Source organism: Pan troglodytes, chromosome 2, assembly GCF_028858775.2.
Source record: "Pan troglodytes isolate AG18354 chromosome 2, NHGRI_mPanTro3-v2.0_pri, whole genome shotgun sequence".
NCBI lineage: Eukaryota > Metazoa > Chordata > Mammalia > Primates > Hominidae > Pan > Pan troglodytes.
In genome coordinates, this window is record NC_086015.1 from 59,690,448 (window position 1) to 59,716,069 (window position 25,622).

At 42.0% G+C, this 25,622-nt stretch overlaps 1 protein-coding gene and 1 pseudogene across 16 annotated transcripts in view; both read right to left on the reverse strand.

Annotated features, from left to right (window-relative positions):
- LOC134809644 (uncharacterized) overlaps positions 1 to 1,633 on the reverse strand; it is a 42,409-nt pseudogene extending 40,776 nt beyond the window's left edge.
- ERC2 (ELKS/RAB6-interacting/CAST family member 2) overlaps positions 1 to 25,622 on the reverse strand; it is a 965,515-nt gene that overhangs the window by 155,521 nt on the left and 784,372 nt on the right. For 3 of the 16 annotated variants that reach the window (XR_010155616.1, XR_010155617.1, XM_054680690.1), the window contains exon 18: positions 21,836 to 21,901. The exons of 11 other annotated variants lie outside the window; for them this stretch is intronic. Coding sequence is in view for 3 of the 5 variants with exons in the window: in XM_054680690.1 (XP_054536665.1) it covers positions 21,875 to 21,901 (27 nt within the window). In the remaining 2 variants the exon portion in view is untranslated. Of the gene's footprint in view, positions 1 to 6,144; positions 21,528 to 21,835; positions 21,902 to 25,622 lie in introns of those variants that run through there. 2 more of the 16 variants (XM_054680689.2, XM_054680691.1) reach the window with 2 other exon arrangements.

Here is a 25,622-nt window from a genome sequence, read left to right on the forward strand (position 1 = left end):
ATCAGGGAAATTCCCTTAGATTTTCCCTTTTTCACTTTCTGTTTAATAAAGTCCATACCATTTTAGGGTATTTAAGAATTTAAATATTGCAAATCTAAGGTTTTTATATATGAAGCTCAACTCCAGATTTCAAACTGTCAGCCAGCAGGGTCTGAACAGGGAGGACTCTTGGGGGCAATCCTGCATTAACACAAACAGGACAGCGTGGGCTGGGAAACTCAAGACTCAGATTGGAATGTATTTGCCAATTGGCAACCAATCCTGTTCTCATCAGCTTATCAGATTTATTTCACGTAGAAAATTAAAATTCTGGGTCTCTATTCTGCAGAAATACTTGCACATACGCCCAAAGGCATATACACAAAATTATTCACTGCAGGCTTGTTTGTGATAGCAAAACATGGCAAACTATCTAAATGCCCATTAACTGTGAGTGGCTAAAATAAACCTGGGCAGGGGAATTCCATGAAATACTTCTGTCGCTATTAGAAAATAAGGTAGGTCTATATATATTAAAATGGAAAGTTTACCAAGACATACTGTTAAGTGAAAAATGCAAATCACAGAAGAAGCTGAATAATATAATCTAATTTGTGTTAAATGAATTATGTAAATGTGCATTATTTGTAAATACAGACAAAGGACATATCTACCAATTAATTGGGGTCTATTGCTTCTGGGGAGAAGTGTAGAGTTGGGGGACAGAGCGAAGGAGACATTCAGGTTTTAAGTTGCTACTTCAATATAGCTTAAATATTTTATAATGAGAATTGAGTCATGAATGTAGATTATTTTAAAGAATTGGGTGAAAAATATCATGTTAGACATATTACTAAGGGTAGGGGCATATAGGTTATCTATCAATGGGACTTGAAATATGATGTTATTTGATGTTTCAGAAATTAAGGCCAGCCAAACAGCTAAAATGACTAACCTCTGAGCAATTCAGCTTAAATTCCATGCTTATTCATTGCTACAGTAGAGCCAAGTCCTGATGAGACATGCTGAATGAGAGAGGGCTATTTAACTTCTAGTTTCTGGATGGCTGTGACCTTCCACAGACCTCGCACATAGAAGGTACTCAATAAATACTTGAATAATAAAACAAATGGCACTATTAAATTTGGGAAAAGTCTGGTATCTGCCTTTGATTAAATAAATCAAGCCTACTAAAATCACAGGAGACATATATACAAGATTCAACCCACTGTCAAGAATGGATGAACGGAAGGGAGATGGTTTTCATTACAGAATACAGGCAAGTAAGATTTGGAATTAGACAATCTTTCTTTACTTTCAAACAGAACCAAACAAAAAAATTCCCCAAAAAACAGACTTTAAAAACTAAGTCCTAACCCTACACAGCCCCTGGAATAAAGCTTTTCCAATGTACCTGCCAGAGCGGCCAGTAGAGGAGAAAGGGGCTCGGAGGAGGAGGAACTTGCTGTCTGCAGCGCTGCCCCTTCATCAGTGAAGTGGGGCTAGAATCGATGATGGCTAAGCTCCCTTTCAGTGCCAACTTTCTGGCAATCTGTAAGTAGCCACTCTGGTTGCCCAGTATCCTCAAAGGAGCTAGAATCAGTTCTTTCAGCTTCAAAGGAACAGACCCTTGGGTTTGCATGTCAAATGTCATTGTAAACCTATGCCCCAGCCCCCACCTCGTCTGCAGATCACCTATCAGGGTTGAGCTGCAGGAGGAATTACAGTGGCCCCTTCCTTTCGGAGGGCGAGTTGGAAAGAGAGGCAGAATGTGGCAAAATGCCTTCTTCAAGGCCCTCAACATTAAACTTTGCATTGTTTTTAGCTCTTTAAAAAAACCTTTTTTTACTTTTATAGTTCTAAATTTACTTTGGATTTACCAATATTAACTAAGTGGCTAAGTAAATAAATATATAAAGCAAACATGAGTACCACACTGTCCCCCAGGACTCTAAGCCTAGGAATGCAAGGAACCCTGTTTCTAACCATGTACACACACTCTTTGCTGCTATTGGTTTGTCTCTGCCTATAGCCAAGTCACATTTTGCAGTGCGACTATTCTGTAAACTACGCGCTTGTTTGTAAATTGTACCAGATGCTCAGCCACTAACTCAGCCTTATACTTTCATCAGATTTTTATGTCTTTATGATGTACATCTTTGCCACTCAAAGGGTGGTTCACACACCAGCAGCATTAACATTGCCTGGGAGAAGAGTTGCCAGATAAAATATAGGAAATTCAAATTTTACTGGATGTCAATCAAGCCTTTCATTTTTTTCCCCCTCTAAATCTGATAACCCTACCTGGGAGTCTGTTAGAAACGTAAAATCTCAGGCTCCACCCAGACCTAATGGAATCAGAATCTGTATTTAACAAGTTTATAGGTGGTTGCAAAATCGACTTGAGTCTACTTAATTCCTGTGATACAAACCTTCTAAGTTCCACTGGCAAATTCTGATCTCACTCTGCATCAAATGTAGATGAAAAGAGTAAGCTGTCAACAAGCTTGGTTTCTGTGTTTTCCCCATTTCGTCATACATTCTGTTCGCAAATGCGCACATTTTTCAACCTGGGCACAGAGGGCACCCCCACTTTCAACCACTCGTGAGCCCGAGCTCACGAACCGCCATCGCTGCAGAGGAGACGCCAGGCGGTGTTAATTGCTTGCTGGGTGGTGGGGAGGAGGGGCTGGGTTACCATCTCGCCTTTGATCAGGAGGTAGAAGTAATGGTTTTACTTACATCCTGCTTTGTCTCTGCACAGGCTGAGAGCCAAGGATCCATTTCAGGCTCTCTCTTTCTTCCTAGTATTCTGTTACTGCCTACATACCGCGGCCCAGAGCTTCAGGCGAGGTTGGGGGGAAACCAAACGCTCTTTGTGGTACACCCACATGACAGGCTTCAAAATGGAAACAATATTTAAGTTTAACCTGGAAGATCAAGTTTGCTCAAATCTCGCAACGCAGGGAGCTTTTGAAAACTTTAGCAGTAGGTCTGCATTTGATGGAGAGAGGCAAGCAGTGATGGAGAAATGAGGCCTTGTTAACAGACACTGAATCCCCACACGGGAGTCAACATTTCGCCTTATTCCTTATATATAATGGGGATAATAATAACACACTGAGACAGAGCCTTGAAAGCTTCAAGGTGTCTTTACAGCCACATTCTTCTGCAGTCTGAAGAATAATTTTGGGAAGAGGGTGCGCGGTGAAGGTGTAGAAGGTAGCCGTCGTCAGCCCCACAGGACAGAGAAGACACATAATCAAGTAAACTGATTTTAAAAGTCAAAAAAATCAAGACACTTTCCTCAAGTAGCACATTTCCTGACTCTTCAAGCAGCGCTCTTTCCACTGTTCTCAGGGTTCCATTATTTGGTTGCCCCAAGCTACTCAGATCTCAGCCATTCCTCAAGGAATTTCAGGGCTGAAAGAAACCTTTAAATGATTCATAGAATCTTGTTATGGATTGAGTTGTGTCCCCCTCAGAATTCATGTGTTGAAATCCTAATCCCTAGTACGTGAGAATGTGACCTTATTTGAAAACAGGGTTGTTGCAGATCTCATTTGTTAAGATGAGGTCATCCTGGATCCTGATCTTAGGTGACTGTTGTCCTTATAAGAAGGGGAAATTTGGACACAAGGAGACACATGCACTCAAGAACGCCAGGAGAAAATGAAGACAGAGATCAGAGTGATGCATCTACAAGCCAAGGAACACCAGAGATTGCCACCAAACCACCAGAAACTAAAGGAGAGGCATGGAATAGATTGTCCCTCACAGCCCCAGAAGGAAGTGCCCCTGCCTACACCTTGAACAAAGCCTGCAGACCCTTGTTATGGCAGCCCTAGAAAGGAAAGACAAATCATAAGGTGGGAAGTGTCATCATGGGGCTAATGCTGATGAGAGTTTGCTGGGCTCCAGAACTGGGCAAGGGTTCACTGCATCATCTCATAGCTTCCATACATGGACTCTGCCAGGTAGGCACTAGAAATGAGGGCTTTGAGGCTCACAGAGGCTGAGCTACTCAGTCAAGATCACACAGCTAGCATGTGGCCAAGATGGATTTAGACTTGGGCAGTCTGAGTCCAGACTCTGTTGTATTATCCCTTAAACATCACAGCCTCAGGTGGGGTGGCCAGGACAACTGATTAGCATCTATGAAGCCCTTTCTCATGTAGAACCTGTAAGGGGCTCACACCACCACCATGAGGTAGACACTATTGTCTAGGTTTTGTAGGGGAGGAAACAGGCACTCAGATTAAATCACTGACCCAAGGTCACAGAGCTCATCAGCGGTGGAGCGGGGATTTGAATCAAGTCTGTTGACTCCAGCAGGAGCTCTCAATCACTGCGCAGGAGACCAGCAAGTTCAGATTTGCTGGGTTCTCCGTGGCAAGTATGTCACCCTTTCCAAATCACCATCTCCTCCCTCTGTACCTCCACCTGCCATGCACACCTTGACTGTTGGTCCCCTCTTCCATGTCGTAACACACACATGGACATTTTCAATGTTCACTTCCCTTCCCTTCCTCTGTGAGAAAGCTCTGCTTCCTCTGAGTAGTGTCAAAGGTAACTTTCAGACTGTAAAGTCTGTGAGGTTCCTTCAGTCTGCGGGTCAAACTTTGATAATGTTCAAAGTCAAATCCAGGAATGACATCTGGGGGAAAAGCAGTGGTTCCCAACCAACCAGGAGCCATGTTGCCCCCCAGGGGACATTCAGCAATCTCTAGGGGCTGGGGGTGGGGTGGCAGGGATGCTATTGGCATCCAGTAGGTAGAGGCCAGGGACGCTGCTAAATATCCTACAACAGACAGGATGCAAGACAAAGAAGTATCCAGCCCTAGATTCAATAGTGCTGAAGCTGAGAAATCCTGGCATAGAGCGTGTTCTCCAGGGGCAAACTGCCCACTTCTCAATTCCAGCTCCATCACTCACTAGTTCCGCAACTGGGAGGCAACTTTCGTAAACTCTCTAGGGTCCAGTTTTCTTCTCTTTAACATGTAACTAATAATAGCACACGCCTATTAATACATAATATTAGTTATTATGTAACGAATAATAGCACATACCAATATCTTACATGTATACATTATTACATAACACATGTTGTATATTATATGTTAAACATTGTGTTAGTTTCCCAGGCTAATCCACAAAAACCTATATCATGTTGTCATGTTGCTAAAATTCCTATGCTTGTGGAGAGGGTTGGGGAGGATAATGGAAGATAATATAACAGCTAAAACATAATATGAAAAACAATACTGAATGAAAACTTAACAGCATTGATTGATCTCAGGGCCACATACTTCAGGAGAAGTGGCCTTGTTTAGAAAGAACAAGGGAAGAGAGTGCTCATCTTATGATGCTGTTTTGAGAATTAAATCTGTTAAACCATGTAAACCGTCTAGCACATTGTAAAAGTGATGTAAATGCTAGTTGCATAGATAAATGGAGACCTTTAAAAAGATTCCAGAGGGAATTTCTGAACTCTTTTAAAGTGAAACCTTTAGAGAGTGATCGCCTAAATTATTTATACTTAATTTCACTTTAAAACAAGAGTTTCCTTCTACATTGCACCTGGCTATTTGTGCACATGCTAAGTGCCTGAGTCTGCCATTCATCATCCTGAGACTGCCTGCTGCAGCTAAGATTGCCAGTTAGTGCAGCTGAGAATCAGCTATGGAAGCCCCACAGTCAGATGCTTACCTTCCAGTTTTGGAAATAATAAGGGTGCCTCTCCTAAGCAATTACACCGTGCCCAGCACTTCACTTAGTGCCTGGCCATACACTAACTCACTTTGCCCCCCAACAAATCCAGGAGGCGTGTGCTATTATTAGTTACATGTTAAAGAGAAGAAAACTGGACCCTAGAGAGTTTACGAAAGTTGCCTCCAAGTTGCGGAACTAGTGAGTGATGGAGCTGGAATTGAGAAGTGGGCAGTTTGTCCCTGGAGAACACGCTCTATGCCAGGATTTCTCATCTTCAGCACTATTGAATCTAGGGCTGGATACTTCTTTGTCTTGCATCCTGTCTGTTGTAGGATATTTAGCAGCATCCCTGGCCTCTACCTACTGGATGCCAATAGCATCCCTGCCACCCCACCCCCAGCCCCTAGTTGTGACAACCAAAAATGATTCCAGAGATTGCTGAATGCATAATAAATTATATATATCTCTCACTATATACATATAAGATATATAATGCATAATAAATTTTATATATATATATGTATCTCACTATTTGATTTCCCAACCATGAGTTAGCTGGCTCATAAACTCATCTGGGGAGAGACTTTGGCATGTGGTTTAAGGAGCTGGGTCTGAATAACCCCTTGCTATATCAGATAGCTAGCAGTGGCCACATAATACTGAACAAAGAACACGGAATGTGATGGGGAATGACAACTGGGTTACAGTCTGGGTTCTTCTACCTCTGAGTTGTGTGACCAAGATGTAATTTAGCCTCTCCTCTGTAAAATGGGGCAACCTAAGACCCACATGGTGGGGCAGAGAAAGACTAAGTAGAGTTACACATGGACAAAGGAAGCCTTCCTTAACGGTTGTGCTCCACTCCAGGACAAGTTATGCTCATCGTCATGACTTGGATTCCATGGCTACAAGTCTCACAGGACTCCATTGGGGTCTGCTGGCTGATGACAACACCTCATTCCAATGTGGTAGTATCACTTTCCTATCTTCTTTTTAGTGCCTTTGTGTGTTGCCCCTCTTGACCTCTGGGCCTGGTGTTCAGGCCACACCACACAGCTCTCAATGCCAGCCTGTTGAATCGCCCATGCTAATCTATATCTATACAGAATTGATGGCAATTATAGATTATGCAATATAAAGTTACCCTGTGCTAACCTCCAGAGTCCTTGAATTCTTCTTATGACCAGAACCTCACATTGAGAGATGATTAAGAATATACCTAACTTGAGTAAAACTACTCAAGGAGAGCAGGAACTTGAATATTTAGCTTCTGTTGAGTTGCACATAGCAGGTACTCAATAAATATTTATTGAACTAACTGCTAAATAGGTAAGTATTAGTTAAGTGCTACATAGCATAGTATGCAACGGTTATCCCTCCCAGTGTCTTCTTTCATTTCTTTTCAAATAATCTGAATAATTTGTAGGCAGGAGCACAAGAGCTTAGTTTTTCATCTCATCAACAAAGAACCCTCCAAAGAGGAGACATTCCTTTGGCCTTGGTTGTTGGCATTTCAGGTATAATTATATTTTTCACCCTAAAATTTCCCAACAAGATTAAGAGTTACACACAAAGTCTCCTTAACCTTTGGCTCGGAAGTTTGCACAAGGAGCTCTGCCCACTTTTCACGTGATTTCTGAAAGATGCCAGCTGCTGGCAGCCATGAAACATGAAACACAAAGAACCCATAATCTGCCAGAACATACCCTGCTTGCACAATTCCTTGAAGCCTCTCTAAGAATACACCAAAGCCTGCAAGTGTGTACATGCTTTTCTCCAGGCAAGGAAGACGCAACATTGCTTTCTCAACAAGCTGTTTCCAATATTTTAAGTAACTATTCTGGCTCGGCCAAGATAAGAGAGTACAAATATCTAGGGAAAAGACAACTTTCACATTTTCTTTGTAATTTCACTTGGTTGTGGCCTCTGTTGAAGTTTCCCCTACTTCAAAATATGATGGTATTTCTTGTAATGGCTGAAAAGTTTTAAGCTTCTTCATGTACCTAATTCCAATGGGCTATTAACTGGGCTAGTTTATTGGCACTGTGGATGGAGGGCTTTTGAACTTGTAGGCATATATTTTTTATTGGCTGGACAGTTTGCTTGACTCTTCGAGAGCTATATCCAACCCATCCCAGCCAGGTGGTTTTTGGTGCATAGCATGAAGTCTCCAGGGAGAATGATTCCATTTGTTCCTTTGGCCGTGTGTGCCAATGCAAAGCCCAGCACTCAATGCTCAACCTGATTCAGGAGACATGGAGCAAGTAAACTTTTAAAGCTTTATAACACATAGTAGATACTTGATAAATAATTACAGAGATTTGACGTGGCAAGCCTGTGAGAGGTGATCAATGTAGAGTAGGTAGTGGTAGGGAAGAAAATAAAAACAACAAGGCTAGTATTTATGGAGTGCCTTACTATGTACTAGCACTGGGCTCGCATTTTACACCACTATTTCATTTGATCTTTACAAGAACTCCATGAGGGAGGAAAATGTAAGAAATTGTTTTCCCCATTTTCCCGATGAGGACATTGGAAATTCAGAGAGATTAAATATTGTGCCCAAGGTCACACAGATTTCAGGGACAGATCTGGAATGCAGAGCTCACACTCTTACCCCATGAGATCCTATATGCAGACTGGACATTCTACTCTTGAAAAAAGGGAAGAACAAAAGGAGGAAGAGGTGGTGAAATAAGATGTGAGAAGAAAGCAGAGATGTGGTCAATGGAGAAAACCCCTAAGGTGGAGAGGAGGAAAATGGACAGAGCCCTTGTTGGCTGTCTTCACGATTCTTAAAGAAATGGGCCCATCTTCCCCTTCCCATGAGGGGAGTTTGTTGGGGAGCTTGAAGACTACAGCAGAGATTGAAAAGGGTCACCATGGGGAATGCAATGTGAGTCAGTGCAGACAAGCAACCGCCCTGCAGCTCTGGAGTCAGACATACCTGGGTTCGAATCCTAGCTCTGAGATTTTGGAGTGACTTTGGGCAAAGAGCTTTCCCTCTCTGTGTCTGAATTTCCTCATCTTGAAGACAGGATCATAGTGGTACATACCACATACGGAGACGTCAGGATGAACAAGATGACCAATGGGAAAGCGCTTAGAATGGGGTGGCAAATAATGGCCCAATAGGTCAAATTCAGCCAGCCACTGGTTTTTGTGTGGTCTGCAAGTCGAAAATGGGTTTTACCTTTTTCAACAGTTGGGGGGGGGAATTTTTTTAAAATGAATATTTTGTGACACATGGAAATGATATGAAATTCAAATTTCACTGTCCATAAATATAGTTTACAGTGGAACACAGCCATGCCCACTCGTATGGTCTCTGGCTGCTTTTGCATGGCAATGGCAGGGTTATGGAGTTGCAGCCAAGACCACACGTGGCACACTCATGGCTTTGCACTGCTGTTCACACACTACAAATGGCAGCAAGGTTGCTCTAACTTGACCACACTTTGAGTGTCATGCATATCACCTATCTGTATGGACAGATATTTTTAAAGATGAAATATATAAAATACCATTACAGATCATCATTAACAGATGAACATTTGCAATATATTTTGATAACAGAGAATACTAATTTTGATCCCCAATAAAGTGACATGTTATCCCCTAAAAGAAACCCATTCTCTTCTCATTAGTAGAGGTATATTACAAAAAATTATACTCCTTATATTTTGAATTTCTTCAATAAAAAAAATCTATGAACATTTGTTTTCTTTCTTGTTATATAAACATCTATATCTGGATTTTGCCCACAGATTTTGGACCACAAAACCTAAAATATTTACTATCTGGACATTGCAAAGTTTTCTAGTAAGCCCTAACTTGGGACAGTGGTGGGCACGTGGTCATCAGCACAGGAGAGGAAATGCTAGCCTCTCCTTTGCCGACATCCTTTGAGAAAGGCCCCAAGTTCCTTTTTATTTGTCTCAGTCTTCTTGAACAGTGAATATATATGCCCATTAAGCTCCACATAAGTAAGCACTTGGCAAAACATAGTTGCCAAACATAGTAAGAAAAAGAAAAGCCTAATGGTGGTGCTAGGCTATCGGCCTTCTCCTTTTCAGGCCAATTCATCATTTTTGGCATGCGGTTGTCCAGGCTTCATGTTAACCACCTCAGTCAGTGGTGGTAGCTCCACCTGCTTGGAAAATGGCTCATCCTATAGTCTAAGAGAAGTCAGGCTGCAGCAAAACTTTCCCCAGATATACTCTGTGCACCGTAATTCTACATGAGGGTCTGAGAAGAAAAGGAGCTGTGAGCAATAAGCACAGCAAACGCTCTTTCTCTGGAGTGTGACAGCTGGCTGGAGGACCCTGGCCTATTGAAGGCTCTGAGAAGGTCTGCAGTGGAGAAACCTATTAATGCTGTTTAATCCAGCTTTGCTCAAACTTATTTGAACACCATATGCCTTTATGACTATTTTTTAAAATAGTGGCCAGGTCGGGTAGCTCATTCCTGTAATCCCAGCACCTTGGGAGCTGAGGTGGATCACCTGAGTCCAGAAGTTTGAGACCAACCTGGACAACATAACAAGACGCCATCTCTAGGCCCCCCACCCCTACACAAATAGTCAAGTATGGTGGTGTGCGCCTCCTAGCTACATGGGAGGCTGATGTGGAGGATCTCGCTTGAACCCACAAGTCTGAGACTGCCGAGAGCCATGATCACACCATTGCACTCCAGCCTCGGTGACAGAGGAGGACCCTATCTCAAAAAAAAAAAAAAAGTCTTTTAATATCCAACACCATCAGGGCACTGAGGAACACCTTAGGGAATTACTACTATAGTGGAAGGAGTAGCTGGCCAAGAGTCACATGTTTGAAGTTCACGTACTAGTTCCCCTGTGTCTCATCTGTATAGCCCTGGAGAAAACTCCTTTTCTTACTCTATAAAATGGGCATGGTGTCACCTGTCTGCCCTCCTCGTAGAGCTGATGGGAGATCAGATGAAAATCAGGGACACAGGGCATTTTCTCTAAACTGGCAAGGGTGCTATGTGAGTGAGACAGAAGTAGAAGAAATGGCAGTGTCAGCTCTTGGAACTTTAAGGTGTTTTCCCTAAGATGAGTGAACTAGGCAGAAAGCCACTGTGCTGAAGGCCCCCTCAGTGTTTGTCAGGACAGCAGTGACCTACAGAGGGGCAAACGCCAGAGTCCATCCTTCCCTGTCCCCAGTCCCTGCCATGGAAATGCAACCCAGCTACATAAAGCTCCTGCAGGCTTCGGCATGTAGGAGTCTCTTGCATGGAGTCAGGCCCTCACATGAAAAAATGGCTCAACAGTCCAGGCTCCATCAGCATGTTGGTGCATTCATAATTTTTAAAAATAATAACATGGAGAAAATTCATCTGGTGCATCTTAGCTGGCACCCTCACACATCGTCACCTCCTTATCTGATATATTAGATTTCCCTGTGTCCCAAGCCTGTTATATAATGAGGGACAAAGATTGCTCTCTGGCTCTAGAAGACTTTCTCATTCTCCCTTTCTCATTCCACATTCCGTGAGGGGGAAGGACAATTCTTTTCAGTGGCCAATTGTACTGAGCCCAAATCATGTTTCGGATCAGCTGGGGGAAACACTGTTAGCCCTGCAAGCCCTTCCTCTCTGAGAAGAAAACAGGCTTGCCATGAGTTTCCCAATGTGTCACCTGCCTTCAGACAAAGGGGAGCAGAGGCCGGGCTCGGTGGCTCACGCCTGTAATCCCAGCACTTTGGGAGGCCAAGGTAGGCAGATCACGAGGTCGAGAGATCAAGACCATCCTGGTCAACATGGTGAAACCCCGTCTCTACTAAAAATACAAAAACTAGCTGGGCATGGTGGCGCATGCCTGTACTCCCAGCTACTCAGGAAGCTGAGGCAGGAGAATCGCTTGAACCTGGGAGACGAAGGTTGCAGTCAGCCGAGATCACACCACTGCACTCTAGCCTGGTGACAAAGCGAGACTCCGTCTCAAAAAAATAAAAAATAAAAAAAAAAAGAGGAGCAGAGAGGTTTCTTCGATAACATGATTTTTATCATGCTCCCAAGCTAGTGCCCCAGCACCAGGGGAGACAAGTACAAAAAAATAAGTAAAACCACAAACCCAACACAAAACAGCAGCCAGAGTCCCACACACTGAATCCGTTTACAATCCAGTGCCATGGGCCAATGGGGAGACTCCCTTTTTAATTACCGAGGTTTTTTTTTGTTTTTTTGTTGTTGTTGTTGTTGTTGTTGTTGTTTTTTTTTAGTAGAGTGATTTGTACAGAAACTCCTTTCAAATAACACAATGACTTCAGAGATCAAGGTGCACAGAAAGAAGAACAGAGGCTGGGGGATCAGCAGGGTTGCTAATTCCATCACACGCTGACTCAGGGCAATCAGAGGCACTCCTCTGACACCTGAGCAGGGAACAATGAAGCCTCATGCCACTGCCAAGAACAAACCCACTGGGCAACAGTGTACTCTTCCCAGCCTCTGCATCCCAAGGGCTCTAGTGTGCGTGGCCGCTCCAGCCTGCCCTGACCTCCCGACTGCCCAATGCAGAGCATATCTTAAAATTATAAACAGATGTGAAAACAGTCATGTAATGCCAAGTAAATGATAACACCACCAAAAACAGTCTTAGCTACCTTTAAAGACTTCATCCATCAGGTGGGAGTGGTGGAACCAGTATTTGAACTTGGTCTGTGAGGCTCTAGAGCCTGGGTACTGCCCAACCACTCTGCGCCAAAGATTATGCAAAGTCAGATTCCCATCTCCATCAAGTACATATTTACAAGACCATCTGCATAGGAAAAATATGGCAAGATATATACTGAAAGGTTAAAAATGATGCTTTCTCTGAATGAGGATTTTGAGAAAATTTTTTCCTGATATACTTATTAAATTTCCTAAGTTTTGTAAAATGAGCATAAAAGTAATACATGGGGAAAATGAATTGGTGGCTGTAGGAAGCTCAGGTTTCCCAGTGAAAGCAATCTGCGATTATTATTTCAGGGCCTCGTCTTATGTTTGCCCTCTGATGGACAAAGATACAATGTACAGCGAGGGGTCTTTCGCCACATATGGGAGTCTGCCTTTTTATTCTGGATCTAATAGGTTTAACTGAGAAATCTTCTCTCAAAGAGATTATAACAATCTTTCTTCTTCAAACTTCCAGGGGCTCTGTTTCTACCTCTCTGCATATTCACAGTGACTGAGGAACTAAGGAAACGTTTGGGGACTGGCAGATTTTAAAGCTACCCTTGGCCTTCAACCACCCACACAAACCTAAAAGAAGGGACCTGATTTATTAAGGTGCACAGCAGAAGGGCACACGGTGGGGTTGCAAACGCTGACTCTTAGGCGGAAAGAAATGGCAAGGAGTCTCCTTATAAAGGCTCAGCATCTCAGTGATTTTGTCACCATGGGAACAACCCTGTGAGCTGCAAGGCATGCATGGACCCATGTTTACAAGTGCAGGATCTGCTTCAGAGGGATGGGGGCCTGACATCCCAATCTTACTCCACTCAAGATTGAACACACGAGCACCTTAGATCCTGACCTGGCACAGTGGAAGTTCTCAGTTGCTGTGTGCTGTTGTTCTCAGCATCTACATTATATTTCCCAGAAAACAAAGCTAGAGGACATGTATATTCCCAGAATACATTCCCATCTCAAAGTCTCTGACAAACATGTTCATGGGGAAGCCACAATGAGGGTTGCAGTAAGAGTTTCATAAGAACACCAGGTAGCCACCAGATGGTGGACTAGCAATTTTCCTGCAGGGATCATGTGACTCTGGAGAAGGAATATATGGGGGAGGCCTGCGGATAGAGTTAAGGTACGTCTTGGTAAGGCTAATGACCTCCAGCCAATGGATGCTCCAATAGCAGAAAGGAATCTAGCCATTCTGATTGATACACCTAGTGGTGGCCATAATGTGTGCTCTGATTTTAGATGTTGTCTTGGTTTTCCCCTTTGGTTGGGGCTGTGGAGATGGTTGGAAAGAGGTGGAGCTGGAGTTGCTTTCCCTGAACCAACAAGACAATTCTGACTCAGAGCATTACGTTGGCCACCAATTGGATGGCTCCCCAATGAGGCCTCTGAGAAGTATCTATTCTCAGGCTACAAGTCTCAAAATGAAACCTGTGAGCCTTCTCAACCCCACATTTGCATGTTCTAGAGCAATACCTTCTGGTCTCCCTGAAAGTGCCATTATGGCCATTTTCAAATGTTTTTAATAATTCTTTTAGAAGCTTTGGTTCTGCCTCCAACATTAAATGATGCCCTGCATTGTTTAAAAACCCTTTCCATCTTTCTTTCTCTTTCTTTTTCTTTTCTTTTTTTTTTTTTTTTTTTTTTTTGAGAGAGAGTTTCGCTCTTGTCGTCCAGACTGGAGTGCAATGGCACGATCTCCGCTCACTGCAACCTCTGCCTCCCAGGTTCAAGCAATTCTCCTGCCTCAGCTTCCCAGGTAGCTGGGAATACAGGCATGTGCCACTACACCCAACTAATTTTTTGCATTTTTAGTAGAGACAGGGTTTCTCCATGTTGGCCAGGCTGGTCTTGAACTCCTGACCTCAAGTGATCTGTCCGCCTTGGCCTCCCAAAGTGCTGGGATTACAGGTGTGAGCCAGCGTGCACAGCCTTTCTTTCCATCTTTCTGATAACTTGGGTGATCCTCTGAGATAAAGCATGTATAATATTGTAATGTCCCAGGTATAAGACAATTGTCACATAAGATCACACATGTCTCTCTGGCACCTGCTAACACTGACAGTGCTAACTGCCAAAGGCACCTCTCTCCCTACTCTCACCCATAGCAGACTTTTGGGCTGGCTGGTTTCGCTGATGTTTACTGAGCTTATTATTATTATTATTATTATTATTTTAGCATTCAGCTTTTCATATCCCTCCCACCCATTGGTATCTGTGTCTCAGATTAATTTTCACCAGATGTGAGAGTCTGGACTTCTCCAAGATTTGTTATTTTCCCTCCATGTTCCTAACCTTCTTCAGGCCATTTGTGTGATTTCTCTGACCTCGTTAGTGTTTCCAACACCTTCCAAATTAGTGTCATCTGCGACTTTCCTTCACATGCTCTTTTCTCCCCTTTACAGATCATTAATAAAGAGGTTAAACAAGACCAGACCAACAGCATACTCTAAAGCAAATGACAAAAGGGTGGGAGAGCCAGCGTGCTCCCTGTGCGCCAGCCCTGGCACAGAAAGGATGTAATGTAATGTAACAACACTCTGCTAGACGCCTCCCGCCTCTGGCCCATGGTAATTTATCACCACTGTTTATGATTTCTCAGCCAGATTTCAGGTCCTGAGAGTGTGGTCATATCTAAGCCAACATGCATTGCTCTGCCAGGTAACCCTTATGAGCTCCAGAAAAACCCACAAGAACTTATTTACTGCCCTCCAATCTGCTTAAAAGCTTCTACCTTGGCCCCCAAGTCCATCACCCTTGAGAGCAGAAAGAGGTGGACTGAGACATTATTATCCTTTTCTCTCTTCCAATTCATTAGCTCGCAATTAATTATTTGTTAAATATTCATTGGCTTTCATGTTACTCATTAGATTTTTCTTTAAGCCGAAAGAAACCCTCTGCTATAAACATGGACTAATTCATACTCTCCAACAATCAAACTTTCCTTAGCTATACCCAAGTGTTATAAAAATCAAAGGTAACTGGAGAGGGTATGTTTATAGGGTAAACATGCTTTAAGTAAGCCCTGCTATGTAGGTGGCTTGGGTGTAGCTATGGCCATAGGAATAGATTACCTTTCTTTTGCCTTTTCTTTTACCTCCCAAATTCAACAACCCCAGTATCAACCACTTTCCTCTGTTTATGGATACAGTACACTTTCCTGAGCCCAGAAGTAACAATAATAGTGATATACTGATATTCTACCCAGGGTTGAATACTCACCGTGCACCAGGCATGACTTGGCATCTTACTCAGCTCATCACAGCCCTGGGGGTGTCACAACCTTCCTCAAAGAGAAAATGGAGGGGAGAGATGGAAGGTGACTTGCCCACGATCATCCAAACCTAGGTCTATCTGAATCCAGAGACCACACTGTTAGCCACCCCACCATAGATGAGGGTCTTCTTCACTTTTTCTGAGTCACTGGCCCCTCTATCTGCTGAGGAACATAAATAAATACTCTCTTTGCGGGGATGTGCATACATCCACATTGAAGCCTATTAACCATGTCAGGGGATTTGCAGAGCCTCCAGGGCTTATGGACGCCTGCTTGAGAATCTATGTACTACTCTAAGCTCCTCGAGGGTAGGAATCACACTTTGTTCACTACCTTGACTCAGTACTGAGATGTATATCCAGTACATCTCCAGTACTAAGATGAAGAAATATTTTTTGAATAAATTACTAATTGCAAAGACCGTGAATAGGATATTCAAGTTGAAGCTCTAAACAGCAGCTTTGTAAGCCTGAATAGAAGACATAAATATACAGACACCTTCCAGAGGAGGAGAAGAGCAAAATAAAAGGAGGAAGTGGGGACAGAGATAAAGCAAAAACATCTTACTTTGCCCAGGAATCGATTTTGCAATTGGAAGTAGGCAGAGACATTGTCATGGTGGTTCTAAAACATCTCGTAGCTACTTCTGGTTAGTTCTCATATTAACTCCTGAAAAGAGATTATTGAAAGCTTCTTCTGCAGAAAAATAATATACTTAGAATTTCAAGATGAGAAGTCAATTATCAAGAGCAATCAAAATCTCGTGTTGTACCCCTTAACTGACAGAATTCTTGATCCCTGGAGATCTCAGGGGGAACTACAGGAGCCAATGGCAACTTCCTTCTCTCTAGGTCCCTCTAGTCCCTAGGTCCCTTTCAACCTCCTACAACTCTGGGGTTTTTGTTTTTCCACAGATCGCTACCCCTTACATGTCTTCTTATTCTATAACTACTGATTTTGCTTTGCAATCTCCTTTTCTTCAAGAGTTGGAGGAGCCACCCACTCTTGAACTTAGACTTCAGACGTGCTTTAAACTTGTCAGCCTGCACATTACTGCAATAAGAGGCCAGAGATTCCCCTGCTGATATGCAGGAACATGGAAAAGAGCCGAGGTCAAAAGCCTGCCCTTCCCTTGGCCAGACCGACTGGACATCTGGGGAAACCAGCACTCTGAGTTCCCTCTCAGTGCCCCCACCACCACCCAAGGTAGAAATCTGGAGGCATTCTCAATTTTGTCCTTTGTCTTACCTCCCCATCCAAGTCCTCCTGGCTTCACCTTCCTAGTCTTATCTCCAATTTATCCACTTGTCTGCATCTCCACTACTGCTGCCCTGGGTCAGTGCCATCAATTCTCTCACAGATCATGGAACAGCCTCTACTTCTGCTCTTCCTGCCATGACAATTCATCCTCTACACAGCAGCCAGGGTTGTTCTACAACATAAATCAAATCATGTCATGTCCCTGCTTAAACTCCTCTGATGTCTGCTCAGTTTTCTTAGGCTTAAAATCTAAACTCTCTACCTCGCCATAAAAGGCCCTACGTTTTCTGGTCCCTTCCTTCTTCTCCATCCTCATCTCACGGTTTTGTGCTCTACCCAGAGTTATGGTCTTCAAGCTTCTTCAGCTTATAAACTCCTTCCCACCTCCACCTTTTGCATGCCTCCCGGGACCACCTCCCAAATGCACGCCTTGGCATGGATACCTCCTGACTCTCCCCTTTTAAGACTTGGCTTAAAACTTACTTCCTTGGAGAGATGCTTGCTGAACATCCTTCCTTAAGTAGGTTCCTCAAGTTAATCTCAGTATCTTTCTGGTTTCCATCAAAGCCATGACCAAAATGTGCAAGGTTTCTATTGAGACGTCTAATTATTTATATTCTGTCCCTTGACTAGATGGCAAGATCCACAGGGGGGCAACCATGGCAATCTTATTCGTCACTGGTTTCATAGCATCTAACTGAGAACTTAACCGTTTGGTGAAAGAATGGACAAATAAGTGAATAATAAATGAATGAATGAATAAATGAAAGTCTTAGTAGCCAATGGCACAAGAAAGAGATATATCAGATCCTCAGTTATACAAAATCTAAATTGCATTAAAAGCAGCAGTAGCTACCCCTGTACAGGCGGTGTGAAAGAAAACCTGCACTTTGCACAGAAACCACCACTTTGTATAGAAACCTCTGCTTTGTGTAGAGCTCAGAGCTCTTTCCTTGATTTTCTTTTTGCAGCCATTAAATTTCTCTAGTTCCAGGACAAGCACAGGCCTAGTGTCCAGACCCTGTCTGCTAAAAGAAGGCAAGTCAGACCTGAACTTCCTAGCTACAGTAAAACATCTCCTTCCTCCTTCTTTCATTCTTCCAGAGGGGAGGCATGGCAGGGAGTTCCACTGGGCCATCCAGCACTGCTTTTATTTGTAAAACACCACTTCCTCGTGTCTAAATGTTCTGCGATTCATATTTTTACTCACCATAACATTGTCCATGAGCTGGTGGCAGACAGCTACAATTCTTCATTTTGAACAGGCTGCATCTACTAGCATCACAGCCTCATGCCAAAACTTGTTAATGCCACATCTGTATTTTTATGAATCGGGTCCTAAAATTTTGCATATGTTTTCAATCAAAAAAGACTAATTCCTTTCTAGTGGTTTAAGAAATAAAAACTTGTGTTCTATCTTTGCTCAATTACAAGAGTTCACAGTAAGAGCTCAAACATTCAAATGTCGAGGCAGAGGTGGCACTAAATCTCACAAGGTGCCTCGATTTGCTCGTCCATTGCCTACCTCATTGATGTTCGCAAACCCGAATGCCTCTTGGGGGGGTCCATGGAAAGCACCTTCATTCAATGTAAATGAAGAAGTATTTGCTGACACAAATGATACCTACATTAAGTGGATTTTCCTGAAGAACAGTTATGGAGAATTGAGGAGCTGCTTTTTCTGCATTTTGCAAGGCAAGATAGGGAATACAGTTAGGCCTCCAAGAGCACATTTTCACAGTTGAAAGTATGTGTGAGTGTGGGGTTTGGGGGTTTGGTGGTGAGAGGACAGTGGTTGAATATGCTTTGCCAGGGATGCCTATGACGGCAACAACTTGCTGGAAAAGTGATCCCGTGGAGTCTCTAGAAGAAACCCAGAACAATGAGGCTGGCCACAGGTAAATCTTAGGCATAAGAAAACAAGAGTGTGGATGATCCAACAGGGAGGGGGAGTATAAAGAGAATTGGGAAGCAGAATATAGGAATATATGTTTGGTGTAGGCAGCATAGACTACATAATTAGTGGCGCTGAGGGCAAATGAACATGTGAGGCCCCTTCTTTGAAAAACATTAGGAATTTCAAGACAGTGACAGCAGAGTTTTAACCTAAGAGTGAAGCCCTTCTAAGTGTAGGGCCTGTGGACTGCACAGGCCATACGCTGATAAATCCAGGCCTGGGTGTGAGGTTTAAGAGGGGAAAGGCTAGCTCTAGGGGCTGTCAAAACTCTTTAGAAAAGTAAACTTTCCCCGGTCCACCGTGTGCTCGGAAAATACCACTCTTGAATGACCATAGTGAGACAAATAAATCATGTCTGGACTTAGCCTCCAGAAGTGGCAAAAAAGGGAGGAGCTGATGGGGTTGTTATGCTTATTCCAATTTGTTGTAATTTTTAGAGTGACTTTTTCTAAATTATGATTCATTTCAGCACCAAAACTCCAGATTCAAGTCAGAGCCTTCCGATGCTATTATGAGCATATTACTGATGTCTAGTAAAATAACATCTTGTAATGTTTCTTTTATAGGGGCCATAAATCAAAACATTGAAAACAGTTAATTTTTAATGTACCACTATTATCCATCTTTAGTTATAAATTTAATGTCTCCTAAGGCCTCATGGATTGTAATGCAACTCAAAACATGCAGCGGCTGCTCAAAAACAGAAGGTTCCCCCAGTATCTCATTATTTAAATCCTTAAAGATATGGTTTTAAAAGCCTGAGGATATCTAAGCAAACTTGTTTAAAGGAGTCATAAAGAAAGATAAGTAGTTTTCCTCTGAAGCATATGAAATTTATTACAGCATACTAAAGTAGGATTATATATTGACTAAATTTCTAAAAACATTTATTTTCTGGTGTGCATGGCATTTGGGGAAATTCATGAAGAAATAAAGGGGATAGGGCTTAATACAATTGTCTGCATTTGCCTTAAGCAAAGCAAGATTTCCTATGGGTCTTGGAGCCAATTCCATCCTGAGGATAACAACACTGTTCATATCTCAGGGTGTCACGAATCTTGTGAAAGAGCAATAAAAAATCTTCACTATTCAGGAGGAAACACAAGTGCAGCCTAGCGCCCTGATACTCATGATGGCAGAAGTAGCTTCACAGAAGAGCCCCAAGTAGGAGCTACACTTTTCAAGACAACTGCCAAACTCTTAGAACTTTCCTTTACCTACCTCTTCCATGCATGTTTGAGGCAGGCTTCATGTGTTTGCTTTTTAATGCTATTAAACACTTTCTTCTCATTTCATATGACTTTAGGTCAATTTCCACTTTTATTAGCTTTTCTCTGTGAGTAAATGTGACATTTCTCTTAATATTTTCCCTACATAGGGAGAGAGTTGCTCCCATAGACATCCAGAACTTCTCTGATTTCCCCGCTTCCTCATACTGACAAGCTTTCCTATGGAATGACTTTGCATCTGGAAGTGTTAATTCCAGTGCCGTTTTCCCCTTTGCCAAGAAAAGGGAGAAGAGATGAGATACTTCTGTATTAACATGAAGCAGGTTTTACTGGCAGCAAATGGATCTAGGAGGCATTACATCTTTACTATGTAGAAAGATGTCGTACCTGAAAACCACCATCCTGTGAACTGCCCCCTCAGTACCAAAAAAAGCAAACTGACCCATTAGTGGGACATGTAACAGGTTCAACTAAGAAGTAAAACACAACAATGAAACTCACCCATAGGCCAAACGTACCAGCTTTTGGTTAAACTTCACCTGAAGCACTACCTGCCATGCTATTTGAAGGCAAGACTCGGGGAAAGACATACATGCTAAGTTATCCCAAAGAATTGTCCCACACCTGTTGAATCTCCAGCACTGTGTCATTTCATGCTTGTCCCAGAATAAAGAACTATAGATTGAATACTTTCTGATCAGAAAAAAATCACCATGGCACACAATCTACCACATTCCTTGTTCTGAATAAAACATCATATGCAATGTTATCAAGTTTAATACCATATTCCATGTAACCATATGTATATTCAACTCCAGGGAGTTTGTGACTTGGTGTTAAACAGCCTGCAGTATAGAGGAGAGGTGTAATTCCCAGCAGCAAAAGTTGCTAGACTTCAGTATTCCATTCATAACCATGTGGTAATTACGTGTCACTATTCAATCGTAATGCAGACAGGACGTAAATAAAGGGTGGATTCTTAATAGCTAAAGATCAGCTTTTAAAATACAAAACCCTCTGATAAATACAATGTGTATAATTTCTAATGCAAAGCCTCATAGAAGTATAATTTTTAAAAAGCAACAGATAAAATGTCACTAATAAGACCTGCTAATATGAATATTTCTATTCTAATTCATTTAAAGAGTTACATTTACCCATTCACCATTACTATGCCTTCATCCTTGTGTTTTCTTCAGAACTGCCATAGAAGAGATAGCACAATCCATTAAACGGCCTTCTTAGAGATGATAGTTTCAGCTCCATGAAGATACATATTTTATTTTCCTTATTCCTTGCCAAACATTTGACACAACCAGAAGGACGTGAGAGTCACACCACACTGGCATATCTGGTGAAAGCAAGCAGTCGGCTGAAAACCACGACTGGAGAATTGCGACAATTTCTGAGTCCACAATCATGCCTTAAAAAGTGTGTATAAATCCTAGTAAGGGCACAGTTTACGTCTTAAATAACACAGAAACATTTGAATCGTGCTAAACCCAGCCCCAACAAGGCAGAGCAGTAATGTGGTTGTGGGGTGGGGAGGTGAGGTAGGATGGAGGGGGCTCTTGGGAAGGGTCAGGGCACGCGGACATTCTGCGCTCACAGAACACAGTAGCAAACACAGGGCACAATTCACAAACATCAGCGAGCACAATTGAGCACGCACACAATACAACACTAGAATGCAATTTTTTAAGAAAAATGATATAAAAGATGGTTTCTCACCCCTCAAAACAAAACTGGAACTTTGGTTTACAGGCCCGGCTATGCCCATATGCCCTCCTCGTCATCCTGCGGCCGGCCCGAGGTGGGGAGGTGCACAGAGAGGAGGGGAGCACCAGAATGAAAGAAGAGAAGGTTAGTTACACCGAGATGCACTGGAAAGGCACACTAATCTTCACTTTGTTTTTTAATCTTCAAGACTGAGGAAAAAAATCCATAGTAACTTAAATTCCACATCACCGACTTGTCAAACACATAACCGAGTTTTGTATCTATGGCAACCCACAAACAAAAACATTCCACCCACCCAGCTCTGAGTCTGTGTCAAGATCGGATTAGAAGATTAAAATTAGTCTACATTAGCAGATGATTATTTTTTTGGAAAGCATGCAATCTGAATTGCATATGCCTAAGGAGTAGATTAAACCTTTTAAGTAAGCAGAGAAGTAATTATAGTAATCAAATACCCTTAATTTCTCTTAAGCTTAAAGTATCAATAAAGGCTGAAGAAGAATTAAAAACACACACACACACACAACTCCATCTACTTGGGTGGAACAAACTTTTTCAGCATGCAATAATTCATATTGGTTATTCCACAAAGGCTCAAACATGCTGCGATCTTCTTAGTTGACAGATTCTATTTTGCTCTCAGCATGAAAGAGGATGCACTGGCGATGGTATGATTATACAGTTGCATGGAATGATTATACATTTGCAATCAAATAAGTTTCAAAGAAAAGAGAGGTAAACTTTCAATTCAGTAGAATGCTTGTAGAAAGAAAGTTTTGCTTAACTTAAAATTGTGTTCAATTATGGATAAACTGAAACTTCTTTGGTTGGAATTCTTGTTGAAAAGTGTTTCAAAAATAGCTCTGGTGACTTTCCTCACTTAGTGAAGTGGCTAATATAGAGGCAAATGGAATCTTTGAAGACAGAAGTATATCCCCAAACAAAGTCCCTTTTTTGAACAATTCTCACAGTTTACTGCAAGGATTGAAACATACCCTGGTGTCACACATAGTTTGAGAGCTGTGCCTTTTAATAGGTCTCCAGTGAAGTCAGATTTTGCCATGATTTGCTTCTTGTTTTGAAAATCAGGAATAGAAGAAAAAAAATAACCTGGAACATTTTCTCATTATTTGACTCCTTATTGGTTAAGTAGTTACACTATTAGGTTGAATCCTACGAAAATGCCAATATTTGGCCATTTTTACCTAGAAAAATAGCAGTTTCATACAGTTCTACCTAATCTGGCCAATAGGCCTGGTCATTTTTATCTACTCAAAGATTTATTTTTCAACTGACTTTCAATACAGTTTATTTCCTTTGTATTTCTATGTATTTTATTTTATGCATTGAAAAAAGTATTCTGAGAAGAGATCCAGAGAGTTCATCATACTGCCAAAGGGATCCACGGCCCACGAAGGTTACAAATCCCTGACTGACTTGAGTCAATGGAATGATTTGCACAGAGTCTGAACTGGACAACTCAGTATGAATTTTCACTTGACAGCTTAGGTAGGAATATTCTGGCAAACAATAAAACACATTGATCATTTTAGCTGGGCCTTCTTATGTAAAAATTACCTGTGTTTATTTATTATTAAACAGTCTAATAATTGCTCTTGCCAAGAAACTTCCCTTTTCCCTATGTGACTTAGGAAAAATGTATTTTTACATTCATTTAACTTCCTCTCTGTCCCTGGAGAAACGAAAATTTGATGCTCCTTTTCATCTTCATGAAGGAGGAAAGTTTACACCATGAGACCCTAGGGCATTCATAAATGGGTTTCAAGGGGCCTAGCAACCCCTTGAAATTCAATGAAGAATGTTGTTGAGTATGTGTGCAAATATATGTCTCTGGATGGAGGCCCTAGCTTTCATCATATGATTCTTGACCCCCAGAATCGCTGCTGTAGAAAAACTCCAAGCATAGAAGGATGCTATGATTTGCCAAAGTCACAAAGCAAAATAGGAGGCTTTCTCTAAAATACAGCCTACAGCCACTGCCGACTTCTTCCTAAATAGCTATAAAATAACTTGCAGAGCAGTTTATTTCATTTCACATTTAAAACCCAACATCATATATACATTCATTTTGTTCCAAATCCATTCCTATCAGGTTTTAATTTTTAAAAGAGAAGAAAGTAAGCAAAAAGAAAAGCCACTGCCACCAAAACCTACTACTATTTTCTTAACAGTGAAATGTGGTCTAATGCAAATCACTTTTAGCAAATTAAATATATTAAAAAGTGGTAATTAATTATGATTGAAACAGACAGGAGTTGTAGTTTGAAAGTACACGCTGCCAATATCACTACTACTGTTCCTCGTCCACCATAGGAATAAAAAGGGGCTCCCAGATGTCGAGGGTTATTAAAAACCAGATGTTCAGATCGACATCTTGTATGCTAGTGAATAAAGTAAAGAAATATGACAGTCCAATGTAAACTTTGCTAACATTTAATGTGGCAGAAATGTGGATAAATTCCTTTCATGAACTCAGAATATTATGCATTTTTAAAAGTTTTTAGTTTTTTAAAGTTTAAAGTTTTTAAAAGAAAATAGAGAAGTGGTGGCTCTTTCTGGTCTCTCTAATCTTCAAAGCTTAAACATGAATTGACCCTCATCGCCAAATGATCTGGGTCAGAGTGAGTGTCCGTTTGGGGAATAAAAAACAAAAATGCAGGAGCTAATCAGTGCGGGAGCTCCAAGTCTTTCCAAACATATGCAGCTGTTTCACTGCTGCGCTGCCTGCATCTCTGCATGCAAATATTAATTTGTTCAGCAGCCTTACTGCACAGAAATGTAAATTTGGGGACCCAAAAATAAGAAACAGACAACTATCACTTGATCCTTAACTTCATGCTAAGTTGTTGAGAAATACTTGGCATTTTAAAATGCATCTATCAGGCCTGGGAGAGTCTGTTTCCTTTCCTTGTTTTTCTGTTTCCAAATCTACTTTGCAGTGGCTGTTCTGAATGCTGCTCGGTGTTTGATCCCTTGTGTGTCCTTTGTGAGTGATTGTTCTGCCACCAGTTGCCAAAATATCTGGATGGGAAGAAAGACTCTAGTCCATCAGTCATCTGCATGCTTTTGTTCATCTGGGGATGGGAACATCCAAGGTGGACTGAAGCCCAGAGAGCACAGTGACCACAAAACACAGCAAATTCTGAAGGGGAGGAGGTTTAACTATCAAATAACCACAGGACACATCTACAGTTCCAGGGATGACGTGACAGACAAGGGGGTCTTGATGGAAATCCTGTAGTCCCAGATGCTGCGCCCTAATGGGATTCTGTAAATATTGAGATAAAACAAAATTCCTCACCGATGGGCTGCTCACAGTGGCTATGTTGATGACAAGCTCTAAAGGCAAAGGGACTGAGTCATCGTTGACAAGACAAGAGACTTGTTGCTGTGGGGGGGCATTTATTAGCTCCAGCAAAGAGGCTCTGAGAAGAAACTCTATAATCTGACATGATAAATGGCCCAGTGTAAACCTTTAATTGGTCTCTATTTTGAAGTATTAGGTATAGCCAGCAGGCAAACCTGAGGCCACCACTGGATTTTTTTTTTTTTAAACACCTGAAATTCTCTTTGAGTTGATAGCGGGCTTTTTTTCTTGAAATCAAAGAATTAAGTTCCTAATGGGGATCTTACTGTCACTCCTGTCCTAGAAAGGAAAGCAAGTAGAACCAGGGAAGTATCACTTTCAAATAGCCTACTGCCTTTGTGGGAACTCAGCCAAGGTCTCTGCCTGGAAGGTCCACCTGGCTACCTTGCT